The 26,410-nt window shown below is 43.1% G+C and overlaps 1 protein-coding gene across 1 annotated transcript; it reads right to left on the bottom strand.

The window, feature by feature from the left end:
- Nucleotides 1–2,779: 2,779 nt before the first annotated feature.
- LOC119963722 (fibroblast growth factor 9-like) lies at nt 2,780–13,719 on the bottom strand. Its single transcript, XM_038793032.1, has 4 exons — nt 13,670–13,719; nt 12,746–13,057; nt 10,859–10,962; nt 2,780–3,736 (listed from the first exon to the last, which is right to left on the bottom strand). Exons 2-4 carry the CDS (start codon nt 13,017–13,019, stop codon nt 3,491–3,493), a joined length of 624 nt encoding a protein of 207 aa, XP_038648960.1. The 5' UTR covers nt 13,020–13,057; nt 13,670–13,719; the 3' UTR covers nt 2,780–3,490.
- Between the last annotated feature and the right edge of the window lie 12,691 nt (nt 13,720–26,410).

Below are 26,410 nucleotides of genomic sequence, written 5' to 3'. Positions count from 1 at the left end.
AACCCAATAAGACTTCCTCCTTTATTGAGGCAACAGGACCATTTAGTGAAATTTTGTTTGGTGGAATTATTTGATTTACGTGTCAGTCCTCAATAGATTTTCCCACAAAAATCAGTTGTTTGATATGGACCAGAATTCTCTGACCGTTGCAATTCATTTTTTCTGCTGGCAGCGTACCCCCGCCAGAGCGTTTCCCGGCAGAGTGGGGGTGGAAATCCCATTGGCAAGCATCGGGGCTATGGAATCCCGCCGACAGTGAATGGCGTTTCACCAAGAAATACGCGGCTGGGGACTGGAGAATTCAGCCCATGATATCACTATTTGTATTTTTTTCACATGATTCTCTTGTCATCCCTTAACTGACCCAAAGCTACATTCTCCATAGGTTAACTTTTGGTGTACTTTTTATGGTGACCAGGGGCATACAATTAGAAGTAAGATTAGACTTTTGAGAAAAGGTTATTAGATCCAGTGAATACAGTTGTTCTCAAATATTGAAACATGGAGAAGGCACACAAGATGTAGGAGGGTGGCATAGCTGTCTTTCTATGTGTGATGGGGGCTAATGTTTTTAAAATAGTTTTGTTCTAAGGCATTGAACATCTCATATTTTTGTTCTAAGGCATTGGATACCTCCCCGTGTCTGCGTGGGTTTCCTTCGGGTGCTCCGGTTTCCTCCCACAGTCCAAAGATGTGCAGGTTAGGTGGATTGGCCATTCTAAATTGCCCATAATGTTCAAAAAGGTTAGGTGGGGTTACTGGGTTATGGGAATAGGGTGGAGGTGTGATCTTAGGTAGGTTGGTCTTTTCAGTGCAGACTCAATGAGCCCAATGGCCTCCTTCTGCACTGTAAATTCTATGATTAAATCTTGGTCATGCATGTTCATTACATGTGCTAAAATGTACTACAACCAGGTTGAGTAGAAATAGTTCAGATGTGCTACAGCAATATTCCTGCAGAATAATGTCCTGGTGTCTCAAGTTATTATTGCACTCTTGAGTATAAAAGGTCCGTAATTCAAGAGGGACGTTAATGCAGTCCACTTCTCAAGATTTGTCCTGATTGTCAAGATGATAGCAATGCACAGTTACTGTCATCTATCACATTATTTAATCTGTCCAGACAGCATTAATGAGAGAAGTTCTATTTTTTCTAAACATAATAGTAATTGTTATTTAATTCTCACTAGTGCAAATATTGCCTTCAGGCATTGTAAAACTGTTATTAGAAATTGCTTTCATATTACATGGCTTTGAAGTTGAACACTTGCAGAACTCTGACACTTAAATTAATTCCCCTTTGACGCCTTTCCAACCGATATTAATCTAAATTGTACCAAGGCATTTAGGGTAGGTCTTAACTTTATAAAATAGTGTAAAATGGATAAAAGTGTGCCAACAGCCCATTTTGTATCTGTCCTGAAATTTCAGCCGGAATTCTCTGTTCATCAGGATTCCCTTTTCCCACTGGTAGCGCACCCACACCAGTGGGATTCACAGCAGTGTGGGGTGGCTTCAATGGGAAATCCCATTGACAAGCAGTGGGAAGAAAGAATCCCGCCACCAGTAAACGGCGCACTGCTAAGATATACGCAGCTGGAGAATCGGAGAATCTAGCCCTTAAGAGCTACGCCTCTATCTTTAAAATCTAAATGAATGGGCATGGAATAAAATAAATCAAATTGCTAATTGTTCACTTTTGCACCATTGATTATTATTGTATAAAATATTTTAGCCTACAGCCAATCAATTGGGATCATAATTTGCTTTACCTCCTGTCTCATAAAGAATATAAGTGGACAAGCACTTGCTGAGCTAAAATAGCTTAAGTACCTACTGTACCAATGTCAAAATCTACATACACCAAGATACATGAAGAATCAACATTTATTTTAATTTTGTCCCTGTTTGAATAAATGCTAACTTAGGTGTTCACAATATGTGGAGAACTGTAAAAGTTTTTCAAATATTCAATGCCTCCCTATCTGGTAAATGTTTCAAAAATGGAGTTGGTTTACAGCCAAATCTAAGAGTGGATCAGAAAAATTAATCAAACAAGGCAATAAATAATCACTTCATCAACTCTCTAATAATTACTCATTTAAAAAATGGAGAAAAGTGTAGTAATTGTGATGTATCAACTATGAGTAAAATATACTTTCCAGGCTGCCATTCTACATGGAATGAAATGAAAATTGCTTATTGTCACAAGTAGGCTTCAAATTAAGTTACTGTGAAAAGCCCCTAGTTGCCACATTCTGGCGCCTGGTACGGGAATTGAACCGTGCTGCTGGCCTGCTTTGGTCTGCTTTAAAAGCCAGCTCTTTAGCCCTGTGCTAAATCAGCCACACATAAGTATGAAACAAAAATACAATTTCAAACATAATAATGAACTAAATCCATGTCATTTTATCTAAAACAGGTAAAATCTTAATTCAACAAAAAGTTCTGTTTGATGACCTTATGGTATTACTCAATCCTAAAAAACTTAATCATGAAGATGATTGTTCTTTCATTTGTTAGATCTTAAGATGAAAGAAGACACTGTGTTGGTAAAACATTTTCAATACTTTAATTCCCTTTTTAAATGTGTACTGCATTCAGCACAGAACTGGAAAGGATTCTTTATAAAATAAAAAGAAACTGATGCTTCTTGCATGGTACAGTCAAGAGGCATCTACATATAGATTATTATAGATAATAAAAAATGCTCCTTGAAAGGAAAGTCTATGGATAGTACGTTTGTTGCATTATTGCAGTAATTACTGCTTGCATTGAGAGAACCCTCTGAGTGAATATTGGCACAGTCCATTTTGCATTTTCTTATCTCACCTGTACATTTCTCAGTAAAAATAAACTCTGCTTAATAAATAATTATATAAAATAAATATATGTGATTTGAAATTGTATAAATACATCCATCCCAAAAGAACTGTAAAAAAGACTCCTGTCCAACATTGTCCGAGATTATGTAAGTTTAAGTTCTGCCCATCATATTTTGATGGAGGTCATTCCAATGTAATTCATTCATTGTTCTGATAGTCTGTGGTAAGAGTAAATAGTCGATTGGTCTTCATATTGGATATTTTAGGATGACGCATTGCTCAATCTGCACCAAGCCCAGGTGGTGTTTTACGACAGTAACGTGAAGGGGCATTTTTGTGGCACTACAATGTTAATTTAACTTGCATCCCAGAGAGAAGGCACCAGCAGCACATGATCAAAACATGCATCTTCCCTTCATCTGCTGCTATAACATTACTGATGTTAGTAAATTGTGAACTCATAGTTTTAAGGTGTAAAATCCTGAAAAGGTAATTGCACATCTGAAGTGCTTCTCATTTGCAGAATCTAAGGCCACATCTCTGACTGGGCATCCTTTTTAATCCATTCTCCCAACTGCGTGCAGCTGTAGGATGCTGTTGTTCTGCGTCGTTGTTCCTGTGAAGAACAGGATAAATAATTCTTCTTCTTCAGATGTTGAACAGCTTCAACTATATCCTAATAAATCTCTATAGAGTTCAGGGACTTTCTCAGGATCCACGGGTCTTGGCAAGAAATGTGTAAACTTCTGATGTCTTTTGGATCTACTCCCATCTCTTGGAGATCCATCTTTATTGAGTGCAACAAAATACCGTCGTCCTGTGTCATTGTGTTTATACAGGTTCGAAGAATATGTGTTGTACCAATTTTCTTCAAATTGTTCTCTAAAGATGCATTCTGCTGTCAGTTTTTCCTAAAAGGAAAATAATAGCCAATTAAGACATGTAATATAACTGCAGGTAAATATTAGATTGAAATGCTAATTCTTTACAATTTTCTGAAAGATTATAGAAAAGATTAATTGCTGTATCTTGACCATGTTGACAAATTTACTTCAGTGATAATACAGGGGATTAATCATCCATTTAAATTAATGGACAGGAAATCAGACATAAGGAAATCCATAAGGTATGCAACGCCCTCACTCAATTTTCCCCTACGTACTGTACACAGGCAATGCAATATACCCAGGCGAAGAACCAGAAAATTCTACCTCAATAAATATTTGCATTTTGAAAAGTAGAAAACCTGTAAGAAATACTTATTGGGGAACTGGGGAATGGTCTTTTGGGGTTGGGGGTAGAAGGGTGATCTAACTCAAAAGTGGGTGGATTGTTGACTCCTGCCCCTGCCTTTTAAAGATGCTGAAAAAGCGTCTTGTAGCTAATTTGCGGCTGCCCAGCAGGAATCCAGCCAACTAGGTAATCGGACCTATAGAGAGAGGGTCAGGCCATGAACCAGAAGTCAATCAAAGCCACCTTTTTAAAGACACCCTGGCAAGGGTTGGTGGCAGCCGCAGCAAAGGTATTCATTGTGAGGCAGTTGTTTAATCAGTAAGGCTGTTCATTCAATCCATTGAACATTTGGAGCAGCAGCAGGTAAAACTTGTTTTAACATTGTGGTAGCCATTGTGTCAGCAATATAGCATTAAAGATCCTTGCAAGGAATGAAAGAACATTTGAGCACACCTGTCCCATTCCCCTTAAGTGTTCAGAAGAAGACTACAATTACACCTTTAACTTTGTCTGCTTCTCCACAGAAGCTGTAAGGCCACTATATGTCTGGAAGAATGAAGGAAGAAGCTGTGAAGGGAGTGCAGACCCAAGAGGGTTCCACAGTTTGATGATGACCAAAGCAGCCTGGAATGAGGTTACAACGGTAATCAGCACCCATGGAATCATCCAAAGGACATGACTGCAGTTCTGTAAGAGGCTCAAATGCCTCTTATGATGATCTACCGGGGTGAGTGTGCAACCAATTTGCAGATTAACATATAAGGAAGAGTGTGAGGGTGTGTGAAGTATAGGATTGCTTAGTGGCTTGCCAAAGTGCACAAGGTGGCATGAGGCAGAAAACCCACTCTGCACGGCACCAGGGTATTCTGGGGAGGCGGTGGGTTTATGACCTGCAACACCTGTCAGTTAGCAAGGAATGTTGCAAATTGTTGGCTGCCAATAAAAGAAATGTTCGGCACACAAATAAAAGCATGACTTTGTACAACATATTGATTAGAATGTCCTTTTTTATTTGTGGGAGAAGTGGGCACCTAATGCTAGGACCAGAGATGGACAAGCCAACACAGCCATTTTCACCACTCTACAGGAGGAAGTGCAGAATCAGCGGAGTCGCAGAGTTGGGCGAGGTGAGGTTGGAGGACGGTCCGGGTGGTGAAATTCTAAGGTACATATCTCTTTCCCACAAACAAAAGGCTGATGGAGGGATAGAAAGAAACTGGGCAAGTTGCCATGATGGGCGTTAAATTTGGAAGCTTTCAGAATTTGGGGACAATTGTGTGTCTTGGTGTTGAATAGGCTGAAGTTTAAACCCTGGTTATCTTCTCTGAATGGCACAAGTGTGTGTTTTTAGCAAGTGTGTCTCTGTGCAGTCATTTCAAATGATGTTGGTGCCCTTCAGACTCTTTGTTAGTTTCTCGCACAGGTAGACATTGCAGCTGCAGCCACTATTCCCTGATGGACCAAAGTTAGTACCTAAGGAGAAGGGCCTTAGCAGGTTCAGCATTGTATCCTTGCTTTACAGCCAGCACCAGCACAGATACATGCACCTCGGTGGGAATGCATGAGCCAGCCCAAATGAATCTACACACTGGTGAGAGCACATCACAGTCACAAGACCAGCTGTTGGAAATGGAGATGGAATAGGCTTTTGGAACTTGGAGGAGTGTTGGAGGTGGCCTAGATGCTGAGCCTCAGACTGATGACAAGCCTCTGGGATCATCCATCAGGTGGCAGATTCTGGATGACAGTGCGAGGTATATAGAGATGTGGCAATGATTCTAGGGGTGTTGCATGTACTGGCACAGACTGTGCAGGAGTCCATCCAGACCAAGAGCACTGCGGTAATTCGCTCTTCAGAATGCATGGCTTCCTCCATTGAGAGACTGACGAATGTCATGGAGTCATGGTTTTTATTTGTTCATGGGATGTGGGCATCGCTGGCTGGGCCAGCATTTATTGCCCATCCATAATTGCCCTGAACTGAATAGTTTGCAAGCCATTTCTGAAGGCTGTTTAAATTCAACCACTTTGCTGTGGATCTGGAGTCACATGTAGGCCAGAACAGGTAAGGATGGCAGATTTCCCTCCCTAAAGAGCACTAATAGACCAAATGCATTTTTACAATAATCAATGACTTCATGGTCAACATTAGACATTTAATTCCAGATTTCTTTTATTGAATTCAAATTTTAACATCTGCCATGGTGGAATTCGAACCCGGGTCCCTAGAGCATTACCCTGGGTCACTGTATTATTAGTCCAGTGGTAACACCACTACGCCATTGCAATGTATGTATTCTGACCTGTACTCCATCACCTTGTCTCTGAACTCCGGAGTCCAGAACCAAGGCACGGGGGGAAACAAAACACCTGAATCTGTAGCCACACCTTGGTTCCTCTCAGGAAAGCAGGGAGGGATCAATTTGTTATAATGGCGGTGGATGAGGGTCCACTGTTACTACCAGAGGGACACCTCTGATAGGGACAGCCTCTCCTCCATCCGTTTACTATTGAACAAATCTCAGAGTGCTGTGGTGACAGATGAGCCTCCTGTCACTGGGCAGCAGACAGCCAGCACACTGGGGCCCTCTCAGCCTTCGGCCACCAGAGAGTGGCTATCAAAGTTACCCCAGGCAAAAGAGAATAACGGTTAGCAGCCTGTTTTCAGCATAATCATCAGTGATGCAGAAGCACCATGCTGGAGCAACCAGAAAAGATTTAGGAAAATACCATATTAGTCAGACATGGGTCCACATGGGTAATTGCTTTATTTTGTTAGTTCTGAAATGTCTTGATTTATTTTGCCAACAAGTTAATGTTCTGTGTAGCTGCAGCTCCTGCTGCATTAATGTGATGACTTTGGTTCGGATTGACAACATGCTTTTAAAGGATTTGTACTCATGTGAACAACTCTGATTAGTCTCATTTGGTACCTCTATATTGGTACAGGCACAGGCAGCCCTGGCATTGATGAGGTGGAGGTACCAAGAGATGGTGAAGGTGGCCAAAAGGGTCTAGTAGATCAAAATACTGACTGTTAGTTAAATCTTCACATTAGTGGAGAATCTCACATCTCTCTGGCATCCAAAGCATCTTGAGCACTGACTTGCACAGCTAGCTGGTATAGCACGGCCTCCCCATCACCAAACCCATCCTCAGATTTCTCATCAGATGATGAGGCTCACTTCAGTCGACCTTCCTCCACCACATTTTCCTCTCTTTGGTACACCAGGTTGTGCAAGACACAGCATACCATGACCGTAAGTGAGAGTCGAGCAGGAGAGCATTAGGGCAGCACGGTAGCATAGTGGTTAGCACAATTGCTTCACAGCTCCAGGGTCCCAGGTTTAATTCCCGGCTTGGGTCACTGTCTGTGCGGAGTCTGCACGTTGTCCCCGTGTGTGCGTGGGTTTCCTCCGGGTGCTCTGGTTTTCTCCCACAGTCCAAAGATGTGCAGGTTAGGTGGATTGGCCACGCTAAATTGCCCTTAGTGTCCAAAATTGCCCTTAGTATTGGGTTGGGTTACTGAGTTATGGGGATAGGGTGGAGGTGTGGGGTTGGGTAGGGTGCTCTTTCCAAGAGCCGGTGCAGACTCGATGTGCCGAATGGCCTCCTTCTGCACTGTAAATTCTATGAAATCTATGAAGAGCACCAGCTGACTCATCCAAACATTGAAATCTCATCCAAACATTGAAATCGCAGATCAATGATGGGCCTGGTGGAAGCATGGCTCTCATTGTACCTCCTGCCTGGCTTAGTCCATGATGTTCCAACTGGTGTCATGAGCTTGTCAACCAGAAGCCGCCCAAAGGTTCTGATGCATAGAACATTCCTAACCATATAGGCATCATAACTGTTGCCAGGATAGTGTGCACAGACCTACATTATCCTTTACCTATGGTCATGTACAAACTGTACATCGATGGAATGGTAACTTTTTCTGTTCACAAATGTCACTGGCTGACCCAATGATGCTTTAATCACTACATGTCTGCAATCTATAACCCATTTTGGGAATCCTGCAATGTCAGCAAAACCTCTTACTCAGTCTGCTTGAGTCGCGTGAAATGTACTCATGGGCACAACTGGGCACATTTGTAAAAACTTTCATACAATGATGGGCTACTGGTTGCGAAATACAAAAAAGTACTTAGATGATGCCTGGAAGGACCCCCAAGGTGAAAGCTTTACAGGCCACTGTTATCTTCAATACCACAGGGAATCAACCAACATAATTTAGTTGAGGCAATCTCTCCAACTAACATATTACACATTGGTATGACTATCTCCCTGGAGAGGCGCAGACTTTGCAGGTACTGGTTCTCTGATACTTGGATGTATGTCAATCTTTGCCAGTATGTCTATTGGCAGGGAAGTGCCATTGTCGACATCCACCTGCCTGCTACTGCTGTCTCTCATCTACAGGTCTTTGTTCAGCAGCAGGTTCCACAATTTCCTGGACCATGCTATCACCTGCCAGCTTCCTTCCTCCTTCTCCTGACTGAAGGAGGTGCCTGCTCCAAAGTGGAAAATATCCTTGGGGACAGTGATCTTAAAGATCCAAACTGGGGTGCAGAAAATTCACTTGAGACCTATCTCCAAAAAATCTTCGCTGATGTTCCATTGAAAGCTCAGAGTGATTATTAAAGTAACTTGTAACACTAGTAAATTCTTCCATCTTCACCAGCAGACTTTACGTCAGCCATGGTCCCACTTTCAGCCTTTCTATTTACCTTTGTAATGCATTCTCACACTTGGCTAACCCCCTCTGAACATTTTTTCCATGAACCCACCGAATATTCGCATGAGCAATGTGAAATCTCAACCTATTAGACAGTGACGAAGCTTAGTTTTTCCAAAATATCAAGTGAGCTGCCGATTTTGGCGCCTGCCCGGCTTCGTATCATCGGGGACTGGAGTGACGATGTCAGGTTAGCATCATGCCATCATGAGATTTCACATACGTACTCTGCAGTGGCAGTAGTGCCAATTTTGATATGTGAAATTCACCACGTTGCTGTAGTTATAGTGTCAACAGTGACCCCACCGTGTTATTTTTGTTTTCTTTCCAAAAGCATGATTGTTAGTATGATTGTTAGGCTGCATTAATTTGTTGTGCCAAACCTTGTTCAATAACAAGGCAATTCTTCCAAAAACCTAACTACAATAATAAATCTATGTTCAGTCATTAAATAAAAGCTAATTTAGTTAGTTTTATTCTTGTTTTTGGAATGTAATATTTATGATGTGTTGAATAGACTGATATAAAATTATCAATTCTTACATCAATATGCTGTGCAAAATTAGATTTACTTCTTTAAAAAGGAAGGGTTTTTAATGGATCACACAGCACAGCACAGCCAGATGTTGCTGCAGGGAATTGTCATTTAGTCACCACCTGCTGGAGGTTAAGTCTACTACAGGAAAAAAGACATGCAGATAATAATTTGATTGTTAATAAATTAAAATATTGTGGCTTAGAATCAACTTTCCATTCTATGAATTATTTATTCACATGATCATTATTTATTTTTAGCCAGTATTTACTGCAATGGTTTCAATAAATTATATTAATCTGTCAGCATTACTGTTACAACTGCAACAATATTCATCCCATTATGTTATCTAATTATTTGCAAGTTTTCCATTTTAATATGACAAGATTGGTGCACATTATTTTACCTTCATAATACAAAAGTAGTCGCCAATCAGGAAATGTAAATACAAAATGTACCGATCACTTTAACAATCCACTTCCTGCATTGGGGTCAATTCTGGCCTTGGGCGGCTGTCTGTGTGGAGTTTGCACTTTCTCCCCGGGGGGTCTGTGTGGGTTTCTTCCGGGTGCTCCCGTTTCATCCCACAGTCCAAAGATGTGCAGGTTAGATTGGCCATGCTAAATTGCCCCTTTAGGTGAAGGGGTTATTGGGATAGGGCGTGGAAGTGGGCTTGGGTAGAACGCTCTTTCAGAGGGTCGGTGAATACTCAATGGGCTGAATAGCCTCCTTCTGCACTGTAGTGATTTTATGATTCTATGATTAATATTCCAGCTAGGTATATTTCTGTCATAACCTGGGTAGCATTAATTGGAACAAGGGCCAACAGCACTTGTGTGGTCTCCTTGCATACAGTGGCAGTATTAGAAACTCAGTTTAGCTGCAGATGCCAAGCTCCACCTCCCTGTAATGTTCCCTAATCAGAGTCTCAGTGGTGGTCCCCACTGAACCGAAGTGTTATTTTTGTTACTAGGATGATCTACACTTACTATCTGTCTGAGCAAAATTGCTTAATTTGTATTAATTAGTATTGAATTTTCAAACCTTACGTTTCATGACAGCTGGATTAAGAATGCAATGTACTCGGTACATAGTAAGATCTTTAAAACAGCAGTTATCTGATAGTTTGTTTCTGGACAGTTATATAACGAACTTAGAAATCAAAAGCCAAACTTGCAGTGGAAACATTGGCAGAGTACATATTGTGCCTGCTAAATCAGTATTTATTATTTAACTCAAAAGTGACATAAACTAAGATTTTGGGATATGCGACAATATAAATCACGATGCTTGTTGACTAATAGTTCTCTGGTTCTCTTGTATTCTTCCTCTAATACAACTACTTTAAATATTTCACCAACTATAAGCAGCAACTATAGAACCGGGTAAAGTGTGTTGCGCATTTATGCCATTCCGATACAATATAACTGGTACAAGAATTGTCACAAAATGTTCACACTCCAATATTTGAGTTTTTCCTGGTGCAATTTTTTCGGGCCAGTTTCAATACATAGCATTACTTACCGAGCCATACAGATCTCCTTTATCGTTCATTCCCAGGTACAGACCACTGTCCACTCCCCTAATGCTGACCAAACCCACAGCTATACTGATGAACTCCAGAATCCCTAGAAAACAGAGGGAGGAAAGGATTTAAAATTTGCATTTTGAATAAGTTTTTTTTAAATGAAAAGGCAATGGCGCGTTCTGCTGCAATATTTCTGAATTGTACTAACACGTAGGAATAATGGTCAGAGGGGGATTGGACTGTATTGCGTGCTCAATAACAAACACAACGATTTCTTGAAGTGGATGTCTAATTCTGGGATTATAACATGACTCGCGAAGTTCCGCAGGCGCCTGCCAAAAACCGAAGATGCTTTGGGCACCGTTCCATATCGCTCCCTTGATAACTTCGGAGTTCAACATGGCAGGAAGGGGAGTTTCATTTAGGATTTTTACAAGAAGACTCCGGACAAAAATGTCCGAATTCTAAACTCATGGCCCATGCAGCTTCCCGGGCCGATTCAGTCGGAGAATCTCCCAATTCTGGGAACTATCAGTTCAGGTGTCTGTGGGCTGAGTGAGAAAGGGGATACATATATCGCGGATACGTTATTCTGGTTCGAATCCAAAAATTAAACCGTAAGGAGCTAGGTCCGCAGTGCATGGCCTGTGCAAATCGGTATTTGAGAGGCTGGGGGAATGCGAGCAGTGATCTCACGCCCCTGGCTCTGCACCGCTCTCATGCCCCTGGCTCTGCACCGCTCTCATGCCCCTGGCTCTGCACCGCTCTCATGCCCCTGGCTCTGCGCCGCTCTCATTTAACACGTTTCGCAGCATTTCTCCAAATATTGAAGGCTGTGCAGTGTCCTCGCCTGCGCCGCTGAGGATCGCTCCATTGTGAAATATAAACCCTCTCCCTCTATTCCAATTCTGCAAACAGGGCGTTCATTTTGTTCTGAATTAGGGGATCTTATCATTTTTTAAAAAATGTTCATGGACTCAACGTCATAGCCACACGGCGTGGTGAAGACATTGCGTGTAGCTGAGACGTTTGTGGAATCATTGCTGTTTGAAAGTGTGATTCATCTCCTGTCCAGACCACATCAGTCAGATGGGGAATAAGGGCAGAATCAAAGTGAGGCGTTTAGAATTGCTCAATTTGTTTGATGTCCTGAAAGTCTGAATTATATCTTTGCACTGATGTCGTGACCTCAGAAAGTTGTTGTTTAAATGACATGCAAAAGTAAAAAGGTTATTATGGTTATTAACTTATTTGATGACCGTACCATCCGCCCCCCCCCCCCCCCCCCCCGCCCCCGCTCCTAAATAAAAGTTACAGTATTCAATTTGGGGGCACATATTTGTATCGGGCAGGGCAAGTGTTTCAATGATATTCATCCATTTCTCGAGCCTTTGTAACAAACTGAGAATTGCAGGGGAACGGCAGGGCAATAGCACTAATAAGTCATAATGCTGATTCGGAGAGCTAGTGCAGAGACGATGGGCCAAACGGCCTCTTTCTGCACCGTAACTATTCGGTGAATCTGAATTCGAACATGAACCATAAATCAAAATAATACAACCGAGTGGAAATACATATCTAAATTTGCAAATATTCATCCAGGTGTTTTAATCTCCACAAAACCTGTGCAAATCACGAACGATTAATGTATTCCTGCAAAATGAACTGATGCATAAAGAACTGGCAGCAACAAGTTGACTAAAAACAGAGCGGAGATGCCAGCAGAGTGACAAAACCGAAGCAATTGGGATAAATGTATTTCTGATTGGGATCGGGATGAACCAGTCTTCTGCGTTTCTATATTTAGTAACACACGTAAAGTTTAGTGCGGAAGGAAAATTGACAAAGATACAGATGTGTTTTTTTTTTAATGGTATACCTACCGAATCGGCTGTGGTCCTGCCTGGTCCCCTGCACTATTCCACCTGGAAGGATTTCCAAATGAAAGCCAGTCCTGCAGTAGAGCTGCCTCCTTCGCAGAATTCCCTGCAGATGCACTAAGTCCGTGCTGGTACTCCGCGATAACCTGCTTTCGGTCTGGGCGAGGTGATCGCTCAGCAAGACCGGGGCGTCCGCCGCAGGGAGAAAGAATGGAGCCGCCATGTGTCCAGCGTCCAGACCCACCAAGTAGCTCCCGATGTCGGCTAACGGAGCCATGCTGAGCCGCTGACCACAATCAAGAAAACTGTCCACGGCTAAAGTAGAAAACAGGGGAGGGGGGTGAAAAAAAAACACAAAAATAAAACAAGGATCACCCAATGAAAGGTTACGACCCTGCCAATTTGTTTGGTTTTCACTGAGTCTTCCACTGCCTATTGCATGCTCTTTAAAGCGCGGAGGCTTAGCGCCGGAACGAACATATTCTAGTTTGGTGCTGTTATGAAACGGATCAGATTAGCCGACTGTTTATATACATACCGTATGTAAATAAGCCCTCTGGGTATATGCTAATAAACTCGTCTCATTCAGATGGCCAAAGTTTGTATTTATTTACTGTCAATTGCAGGCCACAAGACAACGAAATCTTACACGACGTTCAACATACTAACAAGACCACTGGGACATTGACAATGCACAAAGGAATAATAAGCTACACTCAGAATCTCCATTCTCACGGATTTGGTGCTGAAAAGCCTTGGGAAGTCTTCTCTTACCTTTTGCTCAAGGTGGTAATATATTCGAGTTATTTCCCTGGTCTAAGACATGCATTTTATATAAACTTCGGGCAGTTTGATTTAATAAGTACTGCTTGATGTGTGTGCATTACGTGGAACAGGTGCAAGGGACGGTACAAGTGGAGGCGTTACCTGAGACATGTACCTGCCCAGGCACATTAACGCGTGAAAAAAATAACCCAGTGATTTCTGAAACCAAACTTCAATCGCAAATGCAGCAATGATATAATAACATACTCGAATGCTGGTAAATCACATCCTCTACGTTCTGGTAAATCACATACTCCAGTGTCGCTAAAGCGATTTCTCAAAACGCAGAAAAGCAATTTGAGCCGCGCTCACATTCTGAACTTCAAAGATTTTTTTAAAAAACTTTACACACCCCCCTTCCGGATGGGAACACATTAATTTCATTTCGAAATCGTTTCATGGTTAAAAAGAAAGATAGGTGGATTTAGTATTGTGCTTTAGCCCTTTATTTGCCAGGATCTGGCCTGGAAACAATCCAGGGATGGAAGTATTGGTGTCTGCATCTATCTATCAGTCCCACAATCCCAGGAAGTACTGAAACAGAATTCTTAACAAAGGGCTAAAAAAAAAGAAATGTAGCATTTCCTTTCTTAATCACAGAATGTAGCATATCAAAAATAGCATCATAATAATTTGGGGCAATATAAGAGTACTCTCAGACACTATCCTAAAGTGTTTATTTAATATTTAGAGCAAAGTTTGTCTTGTTCGGTTTAGTTGCAATAATCACCTTGGTTCCTATATCAATGAAATGGGTCCCTTCTTCCGGCGGTCACCTTGGTCATATATATATGTGTGTAAACGAGATAAATAACTCCATTGCTTCAACTAACTCACTTGTCAAGAACAATTCTTCCACACAGCATGAGTGCAGATGCCAAAAGCTACTTTAAAGGGTGCGTGTGCGTACGCATCAAACTGGCGATGCTCCAGCAATGGAGAGATTTCCAACTTAATTGTATTTTTGTCTTAAACAGTAATGATGAATTACACAAAACGAGTATCAACGACCTCATAACAGGTGTCTGTTGTATTATTGCACTTTGTAAACTATGATGTCATGTGATGGGACTCGCTAACCGCTATAATTGCGATCTCAAAGCATGTCTGTGTCAACATAATAACTGAAATGTTAACACTTCCACTGATCAGCTCTTTGAAATTTCTGTTTGATTGTAGTGTGAAATCAAAGCGAGCAGATCAAAGTTTGGAAAAATCCCATATTCAAACATTACCTTCTCAAAGCAGATTTTATGACTACTTGAAGATGAAGACGCAATAGTTGGCGGTGCGGTTCTTCCACCCGGAAACGATTGTACTCTTCAATGTAACGTATCACTCAGGCAGAGCGCTGTTTTTGGTGTAGATACAATGCAATCCACAGATTAATGTATCATGCAACATAATTAATCAATGTTTATCCTCGAAATTGGGTGCCACCTTGAACATCTTCCGTACTAAATGTGAAATTTGCTTGATTACATCGAAAATGATGTTTACCAAGGGAATGATGACAAGGCAGTCATTTCGTTGATTGCTTAGACGCCTTCAAATCGTCTTCAATCATTCCTAGGCGTTATTCTATTTCTAGAGTCTTGTGCCAATGTATTTGTGTTTTGGCATACCAACACGCTGACAAATACATCGCAGGTTTAATAATTACAAATAGATTTCTAGACCGATTGCTCAGACTTGATTATCTAGAAATAACATTTCGTATCGGATCGATCTTAAGTGAAATAATGAACGAGCTGATTAATTTCGGAGGATACGCAATCCCGAGTTTGCTTGCTTGCCAAATTGTACGCATCAGCATGGAATACATTTGGGGGGGGGAGCAGCGGGCAAACCCCCTCTGTTCAAGATGTTGGTTAAGTGCCTTTCCAAATCACTAGGCTGTATTCAAATCAAATCAAATGGGTCAGCTGATGGAGTGAGCGCACATTCGCAGAAACTCTTCTGTTGCTGATCTCAATGCAAGATGCAGACATCAGTAAATCTCATGTTTCATTTGTGTTCTTCGTTGTCTAGATACCAGTAACCTCTCGTAACCTAATCCCTGGATCCTGCCTGCTATTACCTGTCATGAATTGTTATATTCGAGGAACTGCATTTTGAAGACACTGAACGAGGATTGATTAAGGTCAATGTTTTTAGATATCGCAGCCTGGGCATTGGCAGAATCATCCAACGATGCTGCAGAACTTTACAGGATGCAGGTCATTTTGCATGAAATAAAGAACCCGAGGCCTCCATAAAGTATATGTCAATGTTTGTTTTCTCACAATTATTATGTATAATACATGGAAAGTTCTTTTTTCATTTCTTGTTACGACATTATGTTGGTGTAAGACTGGGGTGACATACTGGCAAAGAAAACAACAGTGACTACAGAAAGACAAAGCATATGGCATTTGCAAACTTTGATATTACAAGTGTAAATTTGAAGGGAATAACTCCAAATTGTGGCAAAAGAATCGCCAGTTAATATAAAAATCAACAATCTATGAAAAGCACCAGCACCTTAAGGTGATATAACAACTCATGTAAAGGTTATGTAATGGTGCATGCACAAGTGACCACTTAATTCTGAAGTGCTTCTTCTTTTGAGCAGGTGTTCTTTCTAACCACAGTGGTCTAACCAGGTGGTCTGTCGGAGTGCTGCCCCCCACTGGCCTTTCTTAGAAGCTCTTCAGAACAAAGAGACAGTGAGCTGGATTCTCTGCTGTCGAGATTCTGGGTTACGTCAGCAGTGCACCCATGCTCGGGGATGCCAGGGGCTGGGGCACTGTTGGGGTGGGGGGGGTGGTCCGGGGCGCATGAGCTGGCCAAAGAGAGAGGCACTATTTTGCAGCCTGGGTCCGTGAACAGCCGCCACCATGTTGGACGGCCGCCGTGTGCATACGCGGCCACAAACCTGAAAATTCTCTGGGCCTTATCAGCAGTTTTGTGAGGGCCACGAAGAATCCAGCACGAGTTGAAGGATAGAAAGAAATAACATTTATTTACAATAAAATATATATACAGCAGCAGCAAATCCCGATCTGTTCACTCCTCTCTAGCTGGTTCCAAACTGGCCAGCTTTATTTATGCAGGGAATCTGCTAATGATTTCTCCACCTCCCCCCCCCTCATTGGGGAAGCTCATACTCCCAAAGGATTGTGGGATTACCATTAGTCCCCCGCCAGTGGTAAGCAGGCAGGTTATAACTTCCTTCTCCCCCTCCCAAAGTCCAAGGAATCCACCGAAGACCCTGGCGAAGGAGGGCGTCGGACTCGTTTTTCTGCAGACCAGACACCGTTTGCATGGCGAAATCCGCATACAAGTGCGCCCAAGGCTGCCCTGGCCATTCCCAGTGATGTAGGGCCGGGGGAAGCTTCTGATGCTCCTGGCAAATGAAGCAGTTTTGAGCCACCTTCTCAATGTCGGTGTTGAGGCCTGGCCACCAGACATAACTCCAGGCCAACATTTTCATTTTGGTCACACCTGGATGCCCATTGTGCAAGTCCCTTAGTATCAGCTCCTGTCCTTTTTCTGGGACAGTCTCACTGGTCCCCCACAAGAGGATACCATCTTCTATGCTAAATTCTGACAGCTTGGAGGAAAATGCCCGCAACTTGCCTGGGAGCTGTCTATGTTGCCCACCATACAGGACTATGTGCCGAACCTTTGACAGGAATGGCTCCATCTGGGTCCACTCACAGATCTGTGATGCAGTGACAGGCAAGGAGTCCATAAAATTTAGGGCTGCAACCACCTCACCGGTCGTGGGGGTCGACATGGGCCGGTCGATAAAGGCAATCGCTATCTGGGTTCCTGGTTTGTGCTCCAGAGAATACTCATAGGCAGCGAGCAACAACGGCCAGCGCTGGATCCGTGCGGAAGCAATGGGTGGTATTGGCTTATCCTCTTGGAAAGGTTCCAGCAGAGACTTATGATCAGTCACGATAGTGAAATAGCGGCTATACACATACTGGCGGAAGCATTTCACCGCAAAGACCACCGCCAGGCCCTTCTTCTCGATCTGCGCATACTTCTTTTCCGCTGCAGTCAATGTGCGGGCTATCGGCCGCTTGGCTCCATTCTCCATCTTGTGGGACAGGACAGCCCCAATACCATACGGGGATGCATCACACGTGATGAGCAAAGGCTTTCCAGGATCATAGTGGGTTAGTAACCCAGACGATGACAATTGTTGTTTTACCCGCCGGAAAGCGGTTTCTTGCGGCTGACCCCAAACCCAGGTGTGATTCTTCTTTAGCAGAAGGTGCAACGGGGCCAGCGTAGTTGCCAGATTGGGGAGGAACCTCCCATAATAGTTTACGAGGCCTAGAAATGAACGAAGATGTGAAGTGTCAGTCGGGGCGGGAGCCTGTTGAATTGCGCGCACCTTCTCTGCGATGGAGTGCAAACCTTCGCGGTCCACCCGATAACCCAGGTAGACTACTCCCTTCGCCTGAAAGATGCTCTTTGTGCGATGTAAACGGACTCCAGTCTCTGAAAAGCGTCTAAGGACAGTCTCCAAATTTTCCAAATGTTCCTACTCCGACGTCCCTGTAATCAAAACGCCATCTAAGTAGACAGCGACATGTGGTAAACCTCTCAAGATGCCCTCCATGACGCGTTGAAAAATAACGCAGACAGAGGATACCTCAAAGGGCAAACATGTATATTCATACATGCCCCGGTGTGTATTGATAGTTACATATGGCTGAGAGATAGGTTCCAGCACCAACTGTAGGTAGGTGTGACTCATATTGAATTTTGTGAACGAGAGTCCGCCTGCAAGCTTCGCGTAGAGATCCTCTATGCGAGGCATTGGTTATCGGTCAAGCCGGGAAGCCGTATTCACTGTAAATGTATAGTCGCCGCACAAGCGAACTGTGACATCTGGCTTCATTACAGGTACAATTGGTGCTGCCCAGTCAGGGAAATGGACGGGCCTGATAATACCCAAGGTCTCAAAAATGAGTGAGCTCCCCTTCTACCTTCTTGAGCAAGGCACAAGGCACCGGGCGCACCTGGAAATAGCGCACTGTGGCTCCTGGTTCGACTTGGATATGGGGTACGGCCCCTTATATTTTCCCCAAACCGGGCTGGAATACATCTGGGTACCATCCTCGCATCTCAGTCAACCCTCCAGAACCTGTTTGGAAGATGTGCTGCCACTGTAGCCATAAATGGCACAACCAGTCCCGACCCAACAGGCTGAGCCCATGGCTGCACACCACGATAAGTGGGAAATGCCCCTCCTGGCGTCCATAAACAACAGGGGTCATCGTAGTTGCTGCAATGTCCAACGGTTCCCCCGTGTAGGTGGCCAACCTGGCCTGTGTGTCAGTTAATGTAAGGGTCTGTATACCCTGCTTGATATGGTCGAATGTCCTCTGGGTGATCATGGAGACCACTGTGCCTGTGTCCAACTCCACCTCAAGCAGATGACCATTGACCTGTAATGTCACCTTAATGGGGGCCATACGGGGAGCTGCCCTGAAATAGTAACGCATCTGTTGTGCGTACTGGTTCCAACTTTCCAGCGCAGCATCAAAAATATCCAAACGTCCATACAGAGGCATGGTGTAACAGAAAAACAACTTCCAACCTGTGTCCAACAAAAATCCAGGAACATGGCTTCAGCAGTGTAGACAACTATCTGCTTTAACCCTCGTCGCCAGTTTTGTGAGGACCATGAAGAATCCAGCACGAGCTGAAGGATAGAAAGAAATAACATTTATTTACAATAGCATATATAAGCAGCAGCAGCAGCAGCAGCAGCAGCAGCAGCAGCAGCAGCAGCAGCAGCAGCAGCAGCAGCAGCAGCAGCAGCAGCAGCAGCAGCAGCAGCAGCTCCCTTGCTGCTCACTCCTCTCTAGCTAGTTCCAAACTGGCCAGCTTTATTTATGCAGGGAATCTGCTAATGATTTCTCCCCCCCCCCCCCTCCCTCATTGGGGAAGCTCATACTCCCAAAGGATTGTGGGATTGCCATTAGTCCCCAGCCAGTGGTAAGCAAGCAGGTTATAACAGGCAGCTAGGGCCGGGTGCTCTATGCTGCCTTGATGCTAGTCAAAGGAGGATCGGTGGCCGTTTTACGCCATTTTTCCTGTCGTAAAATGCCCATTCCCACGCCGGCGTGGTGACTTAGCCTCAAAATCGGAGAATCCAGCCCCTGGTGTGGTAGGATGGAAAATCCTTCCCAGCATGTTATTTTAAAAACTGAGGTTAGAAAGAACGCCTGCTCAAAATAGGAAGCGCTGTCGAGTTAATGGCCATGTAGACAACAGATACTTTCTTTTGAAATTACCTGGATTTGTCAATCAGGAGGTTTGTCAAAGCCAATGGACTGTGAAATTGATTATAAACAAAGTTCAAAGTTTCTAGCCTTCTAAGCATGCTCAGAGGCTCAAAAAAGTTAAAGGACAATGAAGTTAGCTGTGATAAAGCACTTCAAAGGTTTTCACAACATTTCACAACCTTCTTACAGATAATTAATAGTGACATGCAGGGAGAGAGTTTAAAGGTTCTAAGGCTACAGAAAGAACACTTTCACATTCTTCTTACAGATCATTGATACTGACATACTGGGAGATTCCAACACACCAGAGGAAAGACTTTAAACTGAAACTTGACATGCTGAAAGTTTAATGATTTTCAAGGCTACAGATGGGGAGACCAGCCAAACAGCACCCACCCTCGGAAGGACCCCTGATCTGAGCTCCTCTAGTCCAGCCCAAGATCCCACAATCCCCACGGCATCCTGGAGGCAAGTTTATGGAGGGCACTGACCCCCTTGCAACCTTTTGGGATGCAAGGTGCCAGGTCCCCGCTTGTCAGGACCTGCACCTATTCATGCTAGCATGACTCCCAGCTGGGGAGGCAGGGAACTGAGGCATCCAAGGAGGCTGGTGAATCAGGCGTCCTGCCTGATACTTACATGTAGATGAATTTGAATTGCTATTAACATGCTCATGCCTGCTCTGGGTGAGAGCCTCTTTGGGACTGGTGGGCCAGTGGAGTGGGCTGGGAGACTTGCAATGGGTTTGACCCACGTGAGAATCACATTTTTGCCCTCGCGCCCGATTTAGTAAGCTATTGCAATTTCTGCCTTTGGCTAGTGGTCCCGGAAAAACGACCCAATGTTTACTACCTCTTCCTGAATTGCTTTTAACATACAGAGAGCAATTCACCTGATCCAGAGGTTTTATCATCTCTATGTTTGATTAGTTTATTAATTGTCTCATCCTCTTCTATCTTAAATGCCTTCAGTATTTTTTGACAATTTTTCTAGTGTTATGTGTAGAACATTAGTCTTTCTGGAAAATATCAAGGTAAAGTAATTATTCAACATTTCTGACATTTTGCTGGTATTATCATTGAATTTGCCATGCATCTTTTAGTTGTCCTATCCTATTCTAATTTTCTTCTGCTTTTTTGTCTGTAGAATGTTTTACTATATCCTTTTATATTCCTCGTTAACAACTTTGTAGTTTTGCATTGCCTTTCTATTTTTAAAATTTGTTTCCTAACCTTTTCGCATTCCATCTGTCATCCTTCCCTTTGGTGTTGATACCTTTTTCTTTAGTTTCAATTTGTTCCTACTTCCTTATTCATCCATGATATGTCATTACTGATTTGTTTTTCTTGCTTTTTAGTGGGATAAATTTCTCCTGGACTCCACTGATTACTAGCTTAAATACTTCCCACAGCTGATCAATTACTTCTGTCAGTAACTTTTTTCCCTTTTGATATTTCTGACAGTAATTCCATTCTAATCTCCTCAAAATCATCCTTAATCCCCCAATTTATTACTTTGTTCTTTGCCTTACATCCTTCTCAATCTTTATCTCAGAGTTTTATTTCCCTAAAACCTCCCGTGGTTATTCTATGTATTTTAGCCATTTTACGTATTTACATACATATTTCTTCCTCCAGCTCCTTATATCATATTTTAATTGAATTAAATCAACATTCTTTAATGTTAGCAGCCTGTATTAATTTTTATTTGATTTTAAATGTTAATGTAGAATGATTACAGAACAGAAGGAAGCCATTCAGCTTGTCATGTTTGTGTCAGCTCTCTGCAAGGGCAACTCATTCCATCCCTCTGCCCCACCTTTTCCTTGTGGTGTTCCACTTTTTTTCCAGATAATTGCCCAATTCTCTTTTGAAGGACTTGATTGAATCTGCTTCCACCACACTCTCAAGCGTTACATTTCCAGATCCTAACCACATGCTGTGTTAAAAAGGTTTTCCGATGTTGCCTTTGTATATTTTACCGTTCACCTTACATCTGTGCCCTTGGTTTACAATCCTTCCACAAATGGAAATACCTCCTCCCATCTACTCTGTCCAGACCCCTCTTGATTTTGAACACCTCTCTCAGATCTCAGAATTTTCTCTTCTCCAAAGAGAACAGCTCCAACTTCTTAATCTATCCATGTAAAGTTCCTCGCCTTTGGAAATGTTTTTGTGAACCTTTTCTGCACCCTCTCGAGTGCCTTCATGCTCTTCCAAAAGTGTGACGCCCAGAACTGGACATGGCACTCCAGTTGAGACTGAAACAATGGCCCATAACTTCCTGGTTCTTCGGTGTTGGATTTGGGGGTTACCCCAAAAGATGCTCTGGGGAAACCCCTATCTGAAGATTCCAGGTAAGAGTTTATGCTGTAATTGTGGGAGTGGGGGGGATGTCCTGTGTGGGGACTGGTCTGGTCCTTAAAATAGTCACACTGAAGATAGAAGTGCTTTGATATCTTCTAATTTTTTCAGAATAACTATTAATGTAACACTAGCAGAATCATCCAAAGTTAGGGATTTAAGTTGCTTTGTCGGATGGTTCCCACACAGTGCAATTTTCCAGAGAAATATTGCGCTTCTGGACAATTTAAATTTTTTTATTCATTCATGGGATGTCGGCGTTGCTGACTGGGCCATCATTTATTTCTCATCACTAATTACCTTTGAACTGACCATTGTGGAGTGTATTTAAGAGTCAACCACATTGATGTGGTTCTGTCGGTCAGACCAGGTGAGGATGGCAGATTTCCTTCCCTGAAGGTACACTAATGTCCACAGCAAGCAAACATGCCAGCATGACTGTCATGTTAAATAGGATAACAGACAACTTAGTTTTGGTTTCACTGTGCTATAATGGTCTGTTCCAAGCTACTGTCAGCAAAGTGGTAGCAGTGAAGTGCATTTAGCCACAGAGATGGATATTAAAAGGGAACATGGAAAAGGAAACTCCACTCAAAGTTCTTTCATTTCTTACCTGTTGCCCACATTCCTGCACCTGACTTTGGTTAGTACCTAACATGCTCCCAGTGGGCCTTTCCGCCCTTGCACACTTTCATCTTTCGTTGACTGTGACAGGGACCTTAATCACTCAAAAACCCAGATGCCGTTAGCCAAATGTAGCTCAACAGTCAGAGTAGGGATTTGAGCAGCCTGCCTCTATAGTTGCTGGAGTCAGACAGTTTTTGTCAGATAGGAGCAGTAGGAAAAGATAGGATGCAAACCCTGTGGCCTTCACTGTGGTGGTGGAAACAGTTAATCAGGTAATCAGGTAGAAGGTAGTGGATTATGATCCTGTCACCTTTCCACCTCAACCCTGATTAAATTCATGACAGGAAGAGCCATGGACAGACTTCCTGCCCCACCCCAAATTGGGGCTTTTAGTTGGCCACTTTAAAGGGCCTCACCTCACCGCCACTAGTATTAATCTATTGGCTGCTGGGGGCTCACCATGCAATGTGCAAGCCAAGCAAACCCTGTGATATTTGATTCCCAGCTCCTGGGGTGGGAGGAGAGGGAGGTGCACTGAGAGCCACCCACAACCCTTGCTGCAAACCCCTCTACCTGCACTATACCCCCCCCCCCCCCCCCCCCCCCACAACCCCCAGACCTGAAACTCTTCCCACCATCACTCACCTCACAGAAGGAAAAAAAGAGTTTGTACCAGTATTCGTATTTCCAATTTTTAAACTATTTTTTCCTTCTGGGATCCTTGTGGTCCTATTTATTATGAAGATGAGGGAAGCCTTTTCAGGGTGATGGATGTGGTTGGTTGGTGTGGACTTGGGTGGTAGGATTAGTTAGGTCCTCACTGAGATTGAGGATAGACCCCCTCCCCCGCCCACCCCCAGTTAGAGCTATCTGAATCAGGTCTGTATTTGCTTTTTTGTTATATTGAATCTAAGAATCCGAGCTTGTCTCCTTTGATGGCTCAGGCAGATAATGTATTATGCAGAGGACTGGATTCCTTCTGATTTTTCCTTGAGGTTGGAGAGTTTTGTTTTTCTCCTTAGAGCTATTTGGAAGAATTGAGTAACGGCACAAGGAGAGGTCAGATTGGCCAAGCCTTGACTGATTGTTGAAAAGATAGACTGTTTGCCATGCCACTACATTGTTGGAGCCCTTCCCTCATGTGGGGGCAGGTTTGATGGGGGAGTTAGGCATCCTTCTCCAAGTGGTCCTATATGGTGGTTTCCTGAGTGTCCTTGTTGTGGCTGGATTTTCCATTTGGAAGCAGTGTTTGTGCCACTGTTGAGGCAACGCTGTCATTTCTCCTAATATCCTTCTTGTGTTGACGTGCTGCATGGGGTGATGGCTAATATTCCTAGTTCAGCTCGGGCATACTTGTCTTACGAGTTTCTTTTCTTTCTTGCTCTCTTCATCTGGGTAAGCAGTGATCTGTTATAAATCTTGTTCCAATACAGGGAGGTTCCCCTTATCATACCACCAGAGGGACACCCAATTATTGGGTGTTTTAACAATTCTTCTTCCCTTTGGTGAGGCGATCTCCCCGGCAGGGAATACTGAAATCTTTTTTATTTTTCTATTGTGTGAATGGGGCTGGTGCACTGCCCTGGGTGTGGTAAGGTTGGTAAGATGCCGGATGGGCCGGCCCGTATGCTTTGTGGTACTGAAGGTATTGATTCCTATGTGTCAGAATATGCAGGGCTAAGCTAGGCCCACTGCTGTGGTTGAGCAGTTGCCTTTTGGAGCTTGGGGTGTTCCTTCTCAAAGGCACTTATTAGGAACATCCTGAGAGGCTGGGTTTTGCTTCTTCTGTGCATAGGGGCCAAAGGTTAAGCTGAGTCCTGTACTTTGATTGATATCCTGTTGCCACCGAATATTCGGGATTCTTTCTTGTTTGAATGAGCAGCTTGTTGTCTTCTCCATTAATGGGCGATGGGCATGCGCCAGGGAATACGGATCATGGTGGGATCCTGGTCCTTTGTTATCCTGTGATCCGCTCCTGGTAGTTCTAGTTCTCCTTCCTTTTTGTTTTCTTAGGAGCTGTTGGTGACACTGATCATAATCCATTCATGTTGCTGGTGGTCTGGCATCTCTGTGTAAACAAATGGAATGACGTTGATTCTGTGCTGGGCCTGAGATTGGGGCTATGTTGCATCGTGTGATATATAACACCCATTTAGAGTTGGGGTTTTCGTGTTGTTGCATATTTCCATTTTTTCAGGAGTATGTATAAAGAATCCATGATTGGTTTCTACATGGGTCGGGTCTAGTATCTGAGAAGAGAAGGTTACAGTGTGTCATTGATGCCTTTGGCGCTGCTGGAATGGAGGGAGATATTTATTGATGCGAGCCGAACATTGTGTGAAACATTTATCTTGAACTCTCATGGCAATTTCATGCAATCGCTATGTGGGAAGATGTGCACCATCCCACCATGTTTTCATGGCCTTATCCTATTTCTCCCCCCTGTTCACTGGTTGGGCTTATAGAAGCATCAAGTCATGTCTACTGATTGTGTCGACTTGCTATATTGGTGTTCTCCTGTCCCCCTCTGTATTCATGTATGTGGAGCCTATTGTTTTTGCTTGCTGCGCTGTATCATTTTTGTGGGGTTTTTTGTGTTGTTTGTTAAAATGTAAAACCTCATAAATATACTTTAAAAATCTATCAACACTGTATCACTGCATTAAATACGCTCAACTTTTGTTTTTATAAATACTAGCAGATCACCCATCATGTTTCTTATTGTGAGTTGAAGAGTTTAGTATCTCATAACAACTGAAATATTACACTGTGCAGTGTTTAATTGCATAATTTAGTTCATGTGACAATATTGCTACGCCACCATCTTGAAGGTCAGAAGTAGTTGAAAAGGTGGAACATGCCAGCACTCAAAGAGCCAGACTGAGCTGTTACATTATTTGAAGAGTGTTAGTGTTATTGAGGGCTGACATCTCTTGTGAAAAGCTGGATCTGACAGCAGGTGGGGATTGGCTTGTGGACTGGCTGAATTGGAGAACTGAGTTTAGGATCAGGCAGGTAGTAGTTCTGGGAGCAAGAAGGAGAGGCTGGAATCTAGCAGGAAAGGGGAGAAGAGACTGGGGTCTGGCAGCAATTAAGGACCTACATTTTCCTGCAGTCTGACTTTATTTACTGATGGGTCTCCTGCAATGTTTCTCGTATTGAATGATAGGTTTTTCTGTTGTAAAGGTAAGGGGGAGGGATGCAATTCAACACTGAAAGGATGTGAAGAAATAATTTGCATTTGTGCAGCACCTTTCACAACCTCAGGGTGTCTCAAAGTGCTTTATGAAATACTTTTGAATACAATTTTATAAGATGGGAAACGTGGCAATCAATTTTACACACAACAAGTTCCCTCAAATAGCATTCAGACAATGACCAGTTAATCTATTTTAGTGATGTTGATTGAGGAATAAATATTTGCCAGTATAACTCCCCTGTTCAGCTTCAAAATAATGTCATGGGATCCCTTTACGGCCACCTGAGAGGACAGTTAGAGCCTCAGTTTAATGCCTCATCCAAAAGATGGCACCTTCTAATAATGCAGAACTCCCTCAGTA

This window comes from Scyliorhinus canicula, chromosome 3 (assembly GCF_902713615.1).
Source record: "Scyliorhinus canicula chromosome 3, sScyCan1.1, whole genome shotgun sequence".
In the NCBI taxonomy this organism is placed as follows: Eukaryota; Metazoa; Chordata; class Chondrichthyes; order Carcharhiniformes; family Scyliorhinidae; genus Scyliorhinus; species Scyliorhinus canicula.
Note: the sequence above shows the minus strand (reverse complement) of the source record. Positions and strands in the feature narration are given on the sequence as shown.

Coding starts and splice junctions, on each gene's coding strand:
- LOC119963722 (XM_038793032.1), bottom strand. CDS start 13,019: ATGGCTCCGTTAGCCGACATCGGGAGCTACTTGGTGGGTCTGGACGCT. Junction 10,963..12,745: donor GCAGGACCACAGCCGATTCG/GTAGGTATACCA, acceptor TCTGTTTTCTAG/GGATTCTGGAGTTCATCAGT. Junction 3,737..10,858: donor AAGGAGATCTGTATGGCTCG/GTAAGTAATGCT, acceptor TTTTCCTTTTAG/GAAAAACTGACAGCAGAATG.